Raw genomic sequence first — 15178 nt, 5'->3', positions numbered from 1 at the left:
TATGTTTCTGTTTTGATGCATTTTTACAAAGTTAAAAGAGGCAACTTCATCTTTCATGGTATCATCTCAATGATGCTTAAAGGAAATTGACATTACTCTCTCCCTTAGAAAGTAGCTGCTTCCCAGGTGGCGCTAGTGGTAAAATATCTGCATGCCACACAGGAGACACGAGCGATGTAGGTTCGATCCCTGGGTAGGGACAATCCCCTGGAGGAGGAAATGGCAACCCACTCCAGTATTCTTGCCTGAAAACTCCATGGACAGAGGAGCCCACAGGCTACAGTCCATGGGGTTGCAAAGAGCCAGACACAGCTGAGCACACACACACACATTAGAGGGTGGTTAAGATTGCTCGTAACATTAAGATTTCCTTTAAGATGACTAATATATTACATTAGTGACAACCAAGTTTTTTAGTTATTTTATTAATAAAACAAAAGTTCCCTTGATCATGAAAGTCTTTTGTCTCTAATTGGATTTGCTACATTGGACAGAATATTGAGATAGGACTCAGGTCTACAAAATTATAATGTTATCATTCTGATCTTGAACAAGTCAATAAATTTCCCTTGAGCCTTTCTTTCATTATCTCCAGACTCCATCTCCATATATATATATAATGCAAAAATGCATTACAACAGCAACACAACACATTTTTAAGGACTTTAAATATATATATATATATATATATATATTCTCATTAAAAGTCAGAATCTTGAGACTAATATATCATCATAAAGTGACACTGAGGTCACCAAAGATTTCGAAGGCACCTGATTTTGAAGGCACCAAAGATTTTGAAGGCTAAAGACTCAAGGAATTGACTCAAGCTATTCTACCATATAAAGCTGAACTGAAAAAGTCATGAGATGTTACAGATACTGAACAGGATCTTCCCAGAGAATTAGTAGCCTCCTGAATGACAGTGGCATCTTGACTTACATGTCTATATTTATTTAAAGATATTTGATGAATCCTTTTCTAATCTTATGGAAAAGTTCCTAAATGCTGATTATCTTTTAAAAATAGTTTGCAGAGTAATCATTTACATATCACATTGTATTCAAGAAGAATTAGCATTTTTCTCTCACCTTAATTAAAATCTCATAACATTGCACAATTACAGGTTTCCTGGTTCTTCCATTTACTAAAACATTTTTAAATGAATTATTTTTAAGAATAGAAATATTCTTGAATATTTATAACATTGAGGTTGCAAAGACACACCAAGAATATTGTCAATCTTCCTACCATCAGAAAATATCTAAGTCATCATAATCAGTGCTGTAAATACTGGTGGTTAAAATAATGTCAGAAAATAAGATCTATTTAGGCTGTCTTAACTTTTTGCTACTTTCAATTTCTTACACATTGCTAATCAAGTTAACACACTCCAAATGATATCCCAAATTTCTTAAGTGGACAAACAAAAGCCTAACTGTAAATGGAAGAAGGTAGCTGAGTTCCACAGAAGGTTGGAAGTGGTAGATGGGATTTTTATTATGTCAAATATTAACTGGCACCCAACTTCTCCATTGCTGGTGCTTTTCAGTCAGTAATGTCAGACTTTTTGCGACCCCATGGACTGCAGTACACCAGGCTTCCCTGTTCTTCACTATCTCCCAGAGACTGCTCAAACTCATGTCCATTAAGTGGATGATGCCATCCAACATCTCATCCTCTGTCATCACCTTCTCCTTCTGCCTCCTATCTTTCCCAGCATCAGGGTCTTTGCCAATGGTTGGCTCTTCAATTCAGGTGGCCAATGCATTGGAGCTTCAGCAAAAGTCCTTCCAATGAATATTCAGGGTGGATTTCCTTTAGGATTGACTGGTTTGATCTCCTTGCTATCCAAGGGACTCTCAAGAGTCTTCTCTAGCACAACAGTTTGAAAGCATCAGTTCTTCGGCACTCAGCCTTCTTTATGGTCCAACTCGCATATCCATACATGACTACTGGAAAAACCATAGCTTTGACTATACAGAACTTTGTTGGCAAAGCATGTCTCTGTTTTTTTAATGTGCAGTCTTGGTTTGTCATAACTTTTCTTCCAAGGACCAAGCGTCTTTAAATTTCATGGTTATAGTCACCATCCACACTGATTTTGGAGCCCAAGAAAATAAAATCAGTCACTGTCGCCACTTATTCCCCATCTATTTGCCATGAAGTGATGGGACCAGATGCCATGGTCTTAGTTTTCTGAATGTTGAGTTTTAAGCCAGGTTTTTCACTCTCTTTCATCTTCATCAAGAGGCTCTTTTCATTCCTCTTCACTTTCTGCCATAAGGGTGGTGTCATCTGCATTTCTGAGGTTATTGCTATTTCTCCCAGCAACCTTGATTCCAGCTTGTGATTTATCCAACCTGGCATTCTGTATGATGTACTCTGCATATAAGTTACATAAGCCAGATGACATTATACAACCTTGATGTATTCTTTTCCCAATTTGGAACCAGGCCATTGTTCCATATCCAGGTCTAACTGTTGCTTCTTGACCTGCATACAGGTTTCTCAGGAGGCAGATAAGGTGGTCTAGTATTTCCAAATTTAAAAATTTTCCACAGTTTTTTGTGATCCGCACAGTCAGAGGCTTTAGCATAGTCAATGAAGCAGGAGTAGATGTTGTTTCTGGAATTCCCTTACTTTTTCTATGATCCAACAGATGTTTTCAATCTCTGGTTCCTCTGTCTTTTTTAAATCCAGCTTGTACATCTGGAAATTCTCGGTTCACATACTGTTTGAACCCTAGTTTAAAGGATTTTGACCATTACCTTCCCACTATGTGAAATGAATGCAATTGTGTGGTAGCTGGAACATTTTTTTGCATTGCCCTTCTTTGCAATCAGAACGAAAATTGACCCTTTCCTTTATGTAAAATCTTAAGTGGCATCCATCTTCTTCATATAATAATAATATTTAATCATTTATTAAGTCCTTCATATGCTAGGCAGGCTAAGAGCTATAATATTACTTCCCCTTGACCTTATGAGACAAGTACTTTGGTTATCATATTTTATTTTTTAAAAAAATGAAGTTTTATCTTTCTTGTCCATACTCACATAGCTAGTAAGAAGTAGTGAAATGAAAGTGGTAGTCGCTCAGTTGTGTCCAGCTATTTGCGATGCCATTGACTCCAGTCCCCCAGGCTCCTCTGTGCATGGAACTCTCCACGCAGGGATACTGGAGTATCTTTTGTCAGCGGATCTTCCCAACCCAGAGATCAAACCCAGTTCTCCTGCATCGTAGGCAAATTTGTTACCATCTGAGCTACCTGGAAAGCCCAGTAAGAAGTAGAGTCACATCGTAATCTTGAAATTTCTTATTATAAAATATTTAACAAGTGCTTTATATATCTTTTATTCTAAAACCTAAACATAGCATTTAAGATAATACATGGCTTGACTCTAATCTTCCTTTTTAGCTATACACAAACACAAGCAAACACACATGCCCTCTTTGCCCAGGCCAATAGGACAATTAACTGTCTTTGCATCACCCATTTCTGTAGTTCTGCTCTTATTTTCTTTTGTCATTTTACCTGGAATACTCTTCCCCCTCACTGGGCTGATTAAAACCCGGCATTTTGAAATTTCCCAGTGTACACAGCCTTTTACAAAGCTCTCCCTCTTAACACTTGAATAAATTTCCCCATTCTTTCACTTTATTAACATATTATTTTATATCTTCCTCAAAATACTGGCCACTTTGCCTTTTAATGTTTATAAATTAGGACGCTGAAGCCCAAGATGGAACGTTAACCAACTTGTGAAAAATTATTTAGGTCACAAGTCCGTAGATCCAAAAAGTCGGCAGAGTTCTGATTCCAAAATCTTTTCTGTTACAATGCATCCACTCTCCTAAAAGGCCAAATTATAATTAAGATTAGAAAGATCTATTCCCCTTTTCATATCACTGTAGTAGTTAATGTATAAGAGATCAATTTGAATTTAATCAATATCTCTGATACATACAACTATCTGATCTTGGGGTAAGTTAATTAAACTTAAAGTTTTTATTTTCTTCTTTGTAAGTTCATAATATGCTTATAAGAACTAAATAGATATTGTACTAAATCACTCAGCAGAAAGCCTCCCAACTGCCAGTTGCTCAAAAAATTAATATCAGTATCAGTTATTATTGACAGTATATTAGCATAGTCCAGTGGGAAGGCATTTTTATATCATTGTGTCCTAGCAGCTGTACCTTGACATATGACATTGTTGTCAGTCTTATGTGTGATTATATTCATTGTCTCAAGATTCACTCTCATATGGCTATAATATAAACAGCATGCAGGATGAGATTCTATTGTTATTATAAAACTTAAGTGAGTTATTTTCTAAAGCAATATATGTAAAGGTTTTCCATGTATTTGTTTGCTTGCTTATGCTATGAATTGGCCATTGAATATAATGCAGTATCATTTATCCTGGCTTAATTCAGCTGCTATCCAGCCTATCATTCCCTTAAAAAATATATTTAAATCATATCTTCCATTAAAAGGTAAATAATAACCTTGAAGGCTTAGACATGAAATGCTCTAATGGAGCTCTGCAAAATAGGAGCAAATAAATTGAACAGAACTGCAATTAAAAGCTTATTTGCCCAAACTGATTCAAACTTTTTTCACAAATAGGCAAAGTTAGCTGTTAGAGCAACTCTGTAGAACATTTTCCTTATTCTGGATCTAAGTATAAAATAAAGATGCAGAGTGTCAAGGATATGGTATATTTCCACTGCATAGAATGCATTTATTGGTATTCTTCATATGAATGTGATAAATTAGTTCAAAGTAAAAATTGATTTGTTCCTCTAACCTAAACAGTTTAAGGGTCCAAGTTAATTTATGGTACTAGTCAGTGACCAACATACATTCATAAGTGTGTAGGTGTTATTTTGAACAGGAGGTCCCTAGGTATAGTGATCAGAAATAAGTGATTAAAAGGGACAATAAACAGAAGGATCTGATAAATTGAGTGGGAAATTGTTACTGTAGAAGTATATGAACAATAGTCCAGGAAGAAAGAGAGTATAGTTTTGTCATGAATAGTGTGAGGTTCAACATTGATAGGAGGTAAAGGAAGCAGAGTCACTTGTCATTTTCATGTCTAACTTAGGGAAGTGCTTCTTGACTTACTGAAGAGTTGAATGTTCCTTTGGAAAGGATGAAATAATTTAGGTTAGTGAGTAGAACATTCTCAGCCATCTTTTTCTCCACTCCCAACACACATATGGGATGAGGCATACTCCTGTTGATAATATCACAGCGACTCTTAACTCAGGGGCAAGGTCCATACTCAAGGGACATATCAGAATCTGTGCCCACATTTAGTAAACATAAATTAAATGAGATATATACCTCCCTGCTTTGTTGAAAACTAAGATTTCTTTCTTACCCATTATTTATAAACATGTTTTAAGGATAAGTAGAACTGTATGTATTGTGCAAACAATGATTTTGAATCTTAGTTTTGACATTCCAGAGTGTCATAACATTTTTAAAAATAAACTTATATTTACTTCAATAAAAATGTGACACATCTTACCACATTTGCTGAAAAAGTGGAAAAAACAGGATGTTTTAATAACAAATAGATCAGTAATTACATTTTTTAGATTATGGTACTCTAGTACCTAAATTTGAAAGAGAGAAAAACTTGATAAGAAAATATTTCTTATAAAGTTTGATATGAGTGTAAACAAAAGACTAGGAAGAAAATAGTGCAATATTTATATTGCATATATAAATGTATAAATTAATGAATAGTAATAATAATGGCTATCACACATACATATTATGAGCTTAAAACTGTTTTAAGCACTTATTTGTTGATTTTTTTAATATAACAACCAGATGAAGAAGGTATTATTATTATTATTATTATTATTATTATTATTATCTTCATTTTATAGAAGAGGAAACTGAATGACATTAGAAAATCACTTGCCCAAGATCACGCAGCTAATAAGCAGCAGGACCAGCCTCTGCACTTGGGGAGTCTAATTCCAGAGTTTGTGAATTGAGGGAATAAAAAGATTACTAAATTTAGCTTCCATGGTCTAGGAAGAGCTTCCCTGGTGGCTCAGATGGTAAAGCGTCTGCCTACAATGTGGGAGACCCGGCTTCAATCCCTGGGTCGGGAAGATCTCCTGGAGAAGGAAATGGCAACCCACTCCAGTATTCTTGTCTGGAAAATCCCATGGATGGAGGAACATGATAGGCTACAGTCCATGGGGTCGCAAAGAGTAAGAAAAGACTAAACGACTTCACACATGGTCTAGGAAAAAAGTCAAAACCAAAATAAAAGTAAATATAAGAGCAAAGTTGAGATAAAGGAAAGACACAAGCAAGTAAGTTCTCCCTCAGCCCTAGAGAAGAATAAACTATTTTCCAGAGTGTTGCCATTTCCCTGAAATATAGGTATTAGCTATAGATTGTTAAAAAACTGATCCCCCATAAAATAGATATAGATATATGCTTCCCAAGTATTGCTAGTGGTAAAGAACCTGCCTGCCAGCGCAGGAAACATAAGAGACACAGGTTACATCCCTAAGTCAAAAAGATGTCCTAGAGGAGGTCATAGAAATCCACTCCAGTATTCTTGCCTGGAAAATCCCATGGGCAGAGAAGCCTGGTGGGCTACAATCCATAAGGTTGCAAAAAGTCAGACACAACTGAAGTGACTTACATGCACACAGGCAACCAAACCATTACTAAATGTTTATTTTTTAAATAATATGCCTTTTAAAATAAGAATGAAATAAACAATAGCAGAATTTAGATATTTTTTCTCATCAGTCCTTCACTGTATTCACCTTATAGTGTCAGAGAGAAAATAAACCTAACTTTGTTTGCACCTCTTTGCTTTTTTGTTAAAAATGTCATCCTGTCCAAATTAGATAATGACTTTACAAACATTCATATGTGCCTCTTTCTTTTCTCAACTGAAGATTATATTTACTGTGTCAGTGTCTTTCTTATCCTTACTTAGATACCTTTAAAATAAGAGAAACATTTGTCACCTTCTATCACATTTCTAAAAGTTGTGCTGTTTTCCTCTTGGTTCATAACAGGGTAAAATTATGATCACATAAGTATGCTTCTGTCTGTATTATGCCTTATATTAAAAAGAAAGAAGTAGTTTTCTGATCTTCCTTAAAAGATATTGCTTTCACTATATAAATGGTATTACATTTGCTATTCAATTTAACATTTTAACTTGCTTTATCTATCACAAGTATCTGACTGATTTAAAGTCTGCTCCCTAATAACAGTTGTTTTCTGAAAGCACATCTTGAGTAACTGTTTAAGTCAAAAGTAAATTTCTCCAAATAAACTTAAAGTAGTTATGTATGAAATGAGAGTGTGCTCACTCCCTGATTCTCTGGGGAAAAAATGATTTAATTTAAACTTCAAAACATTATATTTAAAAGTTGTTCAACCTCCTGAAATGTCTTCACTGTGCCTTTTCTCCAAAACCTAAAATTACTGCATGCCCAAACTATCACAACATTACCAGTTCTCAAGTTGCTTTCAAGAATCATCATGTCTCTAAGGCAAAACTGAATTACTGCTCTCAAACAGCACAGTATTTTTTTTAAGTAACCTTTATAACAGAGAACAGAATCAAGCAATCTATTGTCAGAGTATTCACTGATACAAATTCTCACATGATTGTTTATATAAAGAGAGAGCAATCATTTTTTTGTACTGTAAAAATAATTTTGATATTTGGTATACATCAATAAGAAGTATACCAAAATCTATGCTGAAGTTTTCCAATTGTTTATTGTTTGCCTTTTCAAATAATATAAAAATCAAGCATATTGCAGGTTCATACTAATGTGAACTGTATAAATTTTTCATTCATTTCCATGTGATTTGATGGTCTGCTAATATAATTTAAAATACTTAACATGTGTTCAGGAATCTTTAGCAATTTGCACTATTTTTTAACCCTGAATTGAGTAATATTTCGACACCAAAAGCTGAGTTAAGCATGCATTAACTTCATTTGAGAAGAAACTGAACCTGAGGAGAATAGTGCTCTTTTCAATTGGAGTCAGGTTAGGTGTAGAACTCAGAACTGTATAACGCATGTAGCAACATGATGGGTGTATCAGGACCAGGAGACAAGAGTTATTGTGGGGAAAAAACATAAATAACAATTACATCTCATTTTAGAAAAATTACAAGAAAGGTGTGGTCACTGTTAGAGCTATTTATAATGAATCAAATCTCTTTAAATTCATAGTAATTATTATGCCTCTTGCCATTACTCCAGCTTCTCTGATTCTCCTACAACCAAAAGTTTATATATGTTGGTTTTGTGTCTATTTTTTTATTTATTCAAATAGCATGGTAAGCTCTGTTAAATAACATACTTTCAACTCTGTTTTAGTTTGTGCCATTCAGAGATTATATTGACAGAAGTGGAAACCACATTCTGAGCATGGCTAGATTAGCTAAAGATGTCCTAGCGGAGATCCCTGAGCAGTTTCTCTCCTACATGAGGGCCAGAGGAATCAAGCCATCACCTGCACCTCCTCCATACACCCCATCTACACATGTGTTACAGACTCAAATATAACTCTGTTCCAAAATGCTAATGTAACTACACTTTGGTTAGAACTGCTGAGTCCATGCTTTTCTCCTGGTGCTCTATAATGAACCAGGGAATAATATATTCATCTAAGTTTGGTTTCAGCAGAATTGGTTAGTATGCCATTTTTTATCCAAAATTTATTATCTTCCTAAACCAAAACTGTAAATATGGTTGTTGCATGAGCAACAGAAAAATTGTTTATATGCTTGATGCAAAATATGATGTCTTGTATGAATCTTAAAGTTTTTGGACAGAAACAGCTAATTTCCAGTGAATTGTTGGGAAAAAGCACAACCTATGTTTTTAACTCAGATATTGTCTTAGACTGCAATGTGTATAGGAAAGCAGTCTCTCTGTATCAATGTTTACATGTTACTATTTTTTAAATTAAAATACTTTTATAACTATTCTTAAGAATACAAATTTTGAACATTGAATCCTTTGTCTTCTAAATTGCAATAGCTATAGTCACAAGAGCAATATCTTTGAATGACTGTCTGATCAAATGCAATTGCAAAGAAGGGAAAGTAAACATAAGTTCACATTTCCCAGTGAGTTGTCTTATGAAGCTACATCTGTTTAGTAAAGTTTCTCTATGCTATTTGTCAAGTATGGGAATTTACACTTAGCAGATGTCTATCCTGAAAGAACATGCACTTTTTCATCAAGTTTGGGTTCTAAATTTAAACTGCAGTTTGTTTATGTTTTGTAATGATAAGTAGAAATAATAAAAAGTCAAACATTGTATACTGTAAATGCACAGAAAATACTTTGTGTAAAAAGTAATGTCTTTATATTGCAATACTGTATAGAAAGACTAAAATTCAGAATATTTAACTGTGCAGCAGATGTTTTAAACACTTTTTTCCATTATACCTTGCTTAGATATTATTTTAATTCAAAGAGATACTGGCTCTTTTGATTTGTATTCCTTTCCAAGTTGCCACAAAGCATGTACAGGCGAGCAGTTTTTTGTGAAATTCCCGATTAAATATATACAACTGCGTGACTTAATACTCAACACATTTGTGGGAAAAAAACCTGCTCCTATGTTCTAATCTGATAGTACACAATTTAAAATTGTAAAGAGCTTTTGCATGTACAGTTTTTAAGAGGATTACAGTTTTGTGACAAGAATGACAGTTGTATCTAAATTAAAGCATTTCTCTAGAACAAATGGCCTTAAATTCTTAAAGAATTCCTGAAAATGATTGTGAATTTCCTTTAAGTAATAAAAAAGTATGTTTATTTTCTCTTTTGTGTCAACAGTGTACCTGCTTTATAATATTTTCCTTACTTATATCCTATTTATTACTCAGTTTATTTCTACTATGTGTTGTTCTCTTTGTCCCAAGTTGACTAAGGGTGACTTTTATAAGCATGAAATTATTTTATAGAAAAGAAATATATATATATATTCACATATCTATCAATAGCAATGTTATATAATTATGCAATCTTTAATTGCTCATTTTGGTGTATAAATTAAAATCTTTGAAAGGATAACTGTTTGTTCTGCAAATTTTATGTATAAATGACATAGAATCTGATGATTTCCTTTACTGGTCTTAAATGTTTATGCCAGCATAGATTATTACCCTGCAATTTTATTATTATTTGCCTTCATTCTTCAGTTAAAAAATAAAAATAAATAAAATCAATATTCTTTCCCTCTTGTAAAACATCAGTGGTTTCTTTTTGAATTGATCAGAAAAAAAATGAAAGATGTGTGCTCCTCTGTCTAAATATTAGTGTGCCCAAATCTTGAGGGGGCACAGGGTTAAGAAACAGGCTCCGTTACAAGCTTTATCCTTTGCGTGGTTGAGATTAATAATCAGAAATGTATGTGATATTAGTAACAAATGTAAGATTAGAAAATACCTAGACTTGTCTCTTTGTTGCATAAATGAAGAAACCAGGACTGAAAGGGTTAGGTGATTTATCTAAAACTGTAAAAATAGAATAAGAAAGACTAGACATCTCTTCAAGAAAATTAGAGATACCAAGGAAACATTTCATGCAAAGATGGGGAAAATGAAAACTAGAAACAGTATGGACCTAACAGAAGCAAAAGATAGTAAGAAAATATGGCAGGAATAACTGAAGAATCACACAAAAATATCTTAATGATCTGGATAACCACTATAGTGTGGTCACTAACCTAGAGCCAGACATCTTGGAGTGCAAAGTCAATTGGGCCTTAGCATCACTACAAACAAAGCTACTGGAGGTGATGGAATTCCAGCTGAGCTATTTCAAATCCTAAAAGATGATGCTGTGAAAGTGCTGCAGCCAGCAAATATGGAAAACTCAGCAATGGCTACAGGACTGGAAAGGTCTGTTTTCATTCCAATCCAAAAGAAAGGCAATGCCAAAGAATGTTCAAACTATTGCACAATCGCATTCATTTCACATGCTAGCAAAGTAGTGCTCAAAATTCTCCAAACTAGACTTCTATAGTACATGAAATAACAATATTCAAGATGTTCCTGATGTTCAAGCTGGATATAGAAAAGGCAGAGGAACCAGAGATCAAATTGTCAACATCCATTGGACCATAGAAAAAGCAAGAAAATTCAAGAAATACATCTACATCTGCTTCATTGACTACACAAAAACCTTTGACTGTGTGGATCACAGCAAATTGTGGAAAATTCTTAAAGAGATGGGAATACCAGACCACTTTACCTGACTCCTGAGAAACCTGTATGCAGTTCAAGAAGCAACAATTAGAACCAAACATGGAAAAACGGACTAGTTCCAAATTGCAAAAGGAGTATGTCAGGCTATATATTGTCACCCTGCTTATTTAACTTATATGCAGAGTACATCATGTGGAATGTTGGGCTGGATGAAGCACACGCTTGAATCAAGATTGCCAGGAGAAATGGAAATAACCTCAGATATGCAGATGACACCACCGTTATGGCAGAAAGCAAAAAGGAACTAAAGAGCCTCTTGATGAAGGTGAAAGAGGAGAGTGAAAAAACTGGCGTAAAACTCAACAGTCAAAAATGAAGATCATGGCATCCAGTCCCATCACTTCACAGCAAATAGATGGGGAGACAGTGGAAACAGTGACTATTTTCTTGTGCTCCAAAATCACTGTAGATGGTGACTGCAGTCATGAAATTAAAAGATGCTTGCTCCTTGAAAGAAAAACTATGACCAACCTAGACAGTGTATTAAAAAGCAGAGACATTACTTTGCTGACAAAGGTCCATGTAATCAAATCTATGGTTTTCCCAGTAGTCATGTATGGTTGTGAGAGTTGGACAATAAAGAAGGCTGAGTACCAAAGAACAGATGCTTTTGGTCTGTGGTGTTGGAGAAAACTCTAGAGAGTCTCTTGGACTGCAAGAAATCAAAAATAACCAATCCTGAATGTCATTGGAAGGACTGATACTGAAGCTGAAGCTCCAATACTTTGGTTACCTGATGCATAGAGCTGATTGATTAGAAAAGACCCTGATGAAGGGCGACCCCATAATGGTGAAGGAATAGGACAGGGAGATACTTTCTCCCCTACAAATTCATCAAAAGATCATTTGAATACAGAGCAACTTCCATAAAACAACTTCTGAACACTGTCAGAGGACACCAGGCACCCAGAAAGACAGCCCAGTTGCCTCGAAAGGAGGTAGGACAAAATATAAAAGATGAAAATAGAGACAAAGGATTTAGGGATAGAGGGTTTATCCTGGGGAGGGAGTCATGAAGGAGACGTTTCCATGCAATAGGAAACCCTCTCACAGGCATGTCAGTGGGGAGACTGGGAATCTCAGAGGGCTACATAAGTGGAAAAATAAAATAAAATAACCACATAGTATGTGCCTAACTGCTACTACCAGTGGAGAAGCAGCTCAGACACTTGCATCCACCAGCAGTGAGTGAGGGCTGGGCAGAGAGGCGTGGGCTGCATCATTGGTCTTTAGGGTAAGGACCAGGCTTGAATGCCCTGAGGACAATCTGGTGGGGCTAATGTGAGATAACAACCCAAACCATAGGGTCACCAGAGAGACAAAAAAAAGAAAAAGGACCTTTCTGGCAAAAGGCTCTAACACCACATGCTCACAGAACAAAGACTGTGCCCTAGCAAATGCCAAAGGAGAGTGAGCCAGCTACCATTTAGGGTCCTCTCTCCCTAGAGGCAGAGAGGCAGAAGTGCAGTAGCCAGAGCCAGAAGGCAAGAGGCTGCTCCAGTCTCAGCCCCAGAGACTGCATTTTCCACCAAACTGTGAGCAGGCTGCCAGTTGCTAAGCACGTCTTCCTGGGATCCTGGAAGGTTCACATCTGCCAGGAATATCACAGCCTTAGCAGCTCCTCAGAGGAGATACACACCACATCTGGGGCTGTGCCCTCATGACACACCTGGGAAACTGAGGAGCCAAGAATGGGAAGGTGCATAAGACTCCACAACCCACCTGGGACAGTGTGCTCATCAAGCACCCAGTTGCCTGAGCAGCTTGGACCTGGGAAGGGCGAAAATTGCCCAGCCCATCTGGATCTGTGCCCTTGTGGAGCACCTAAGAACCTGAATGGCTTAAACCTGGGAAATGCACAAAACTCAGGGCTCACTTGGGATGGTACCCTTGCAGAGCACCCTGGAGCCTGAGCAGGGTGGACCTGGGAAGTACACACCGCCTTGGGCTGTGGCAAACCCACTGTAGTCCATCCAGTGTGACCACTCCCCACACATGCCAGCGGTGTTTGTTTGCAGAGTCCATCTTCACAGCACAACTGAACAAGTGAGCCTAAATAAGTGGCCACATGTGCCTTCTCTTGTCAGGGCAGAAATTAGACACTGAAGATACTTCCAAACAGAGGAATCCAAAATAAACAAAGAAGAGTGAACCCCCCTGGAAGTGACAGGTGCAACAGATTAAAACCCTGCAGTTAATGCTGGGATTATGCATTTAAGGGGCAACTATAGAACTTTAGAACAAGTACAAGCCAGAACAAGGGACTATCTGCCACTGAACTGACCCCACACTTCCCACAACAGCTCCAGAGAAATTCCTAGGTATATTTTTACTATTATCACTTTTTAATTTTTTTAAAATTTTAATGCTTTATTACGCCTTTAACTTTCATGTTTATAACCTACTATTGCAAGGAGATCCAACCAGTCTATCCTATAGGAAATCAGTCCTGAATATTCATTAGAAGGACTGATGCTCAAGCTGAAATTCCAATTCTTTGGCCACCTGATGCAAAGAACTGACTCATTGGAAAAGACCCTGATGCTGGGAAATATTGAAAGCAGGAGCAGAAGAGGAAAACAGAGGATGAGATGGTTGGAGGGCATCACTGACTTCATGGACCTAAATTTGAGTAAGCTCCAGGAGTTGGTGACAGACAAGAAAGCCTAGCATGCTGCAGTCCATGAGGTCACAAAGAGTCAGACACAACTGAGCGACTGAATAGAACTGATTACCTTTCTTAAAAAATAACCTTATTTTTTAAAAAAAATTCCATATATTTTTATTAATCTTTGTGACCAATTTTGTCTTGTATTTTTATATTATATTTTTGAGAGTCTAACCTCTATTCTAGGTGTTTAATCTTTGCTTTTTGATATTGGTTATCAATTTTGTACGTTTAAGAATCTAATCTTCAGTATCCCTTTTCACATAGGGATTTGATTACTGACTTGATTGTTCTCTTCCCTTTTGACACTCCGTTTTCTTTTCCTGGTCACCTCTGTCTCCCCCTCCCTCTTCTCTTCTCTATGAATCTCTCTGGGTGTTCCTTGTTGTGCAGAGTTCTTTCACCGTTAACCTAGGGGTTTTATCTTCAGTGCTGTATGGATGGAGAAGTCTCAAGGCTACTGTAAGAGGAGGACCAAAGCCCAGAGGCAAGAGGCTCAACTCCAGAACTTAAGAACATCAGACAACTCCTGTCTCTAGGGAGCATTAATAGACAAGAGCCCACCCAAAAGTCCCCATACCTACAATGAAACCAAGCTCCTCCCAAGAGACAGCAAGTTCCAATGAAAGACACACCATGCTAATTCTCCAGTAAAACAGGAACACAACCCTGAATATTAAAAGATGGGCTGCCTAAAGCCATACCAAACCCGTATACAACTGAAAGTCACTACTGGATACTTCACTGCACTCCAGGGAGAAGACATCCAGCTCCACCCACAAGAACACAGACACAAGTTCCCCCAAGGAAACCTTGAGAAGCCACTGGTTCAACCCCAACCATAAGAGGCAGACTCCACAATTAAGAGGAACCACAACCTTCTAGCCTGTAGAAAGGACACCCCAAACACAGCAATCTAATCAAAATGAAAAGGCAGAGAAATATCCAGCAGCTGAAGGAACATGATAGTTCAGTTCAGTTCTGTTCAGTCACTCAGTCTTGTCCAACTCTTTGCAACCCCATGAACCACAGCACACCGGGCCTCCCTGTCCATCACTAAGTCCTGGAGTTTACCCAAACTCATGTCCATTGAGTAGGTGATGCCATCTAACCATCTCAACCTCTGTCATCCCCTTCTCCTCCTGCCTTCAATCTTTCCCAACATCAGAGTCTTTTCAAATGAGTCAGCTCTTCACATCAGG

General features: G+C 36.8%; 1 protein-coding gene across 1 annotated transcript in view; it reads left to right on the top strand.

Annotated features, from left to right (window-relative positions):
• Positions 1-8591, top strand: part of LOC138070462 (copine-8-like) — a 28293-nt gene extending 19702 nt beyond the window's left edge. The window contains exon 6 of the mRNA XM_068961717.1: positions 8403-8591. Within this exon, the coding sequence (XP_068817818.1) occupies positions 8403-8591 (189 nt within the window). The remainder of the gene's footprint in view (positions 1-8402) is intronic.
• The last annotated feature ends 6587 nt before the right edge of the window (positions 8592-15178 follow it).

This window comes from Capricornis sumatraensis, chromosome 23, assembly GCF_032405125.1.
Source record: "Capricornis sumatraensis isolate serow.1 chromosome 23, serow.2, whole genome shotgun sequence".
NCBI classification, from domain to species: domain Eukaryota; kingdom Metazoa; phylum Chordata; class Mammalia; order Artiodactyla; family Bovidae; genus Capricornis; species Capricornis sumatraensis.
Note: the sequence above shows the minus strand (reverse complement) of the source record. Positions and strands in the feature narration are given on the sequence as shown.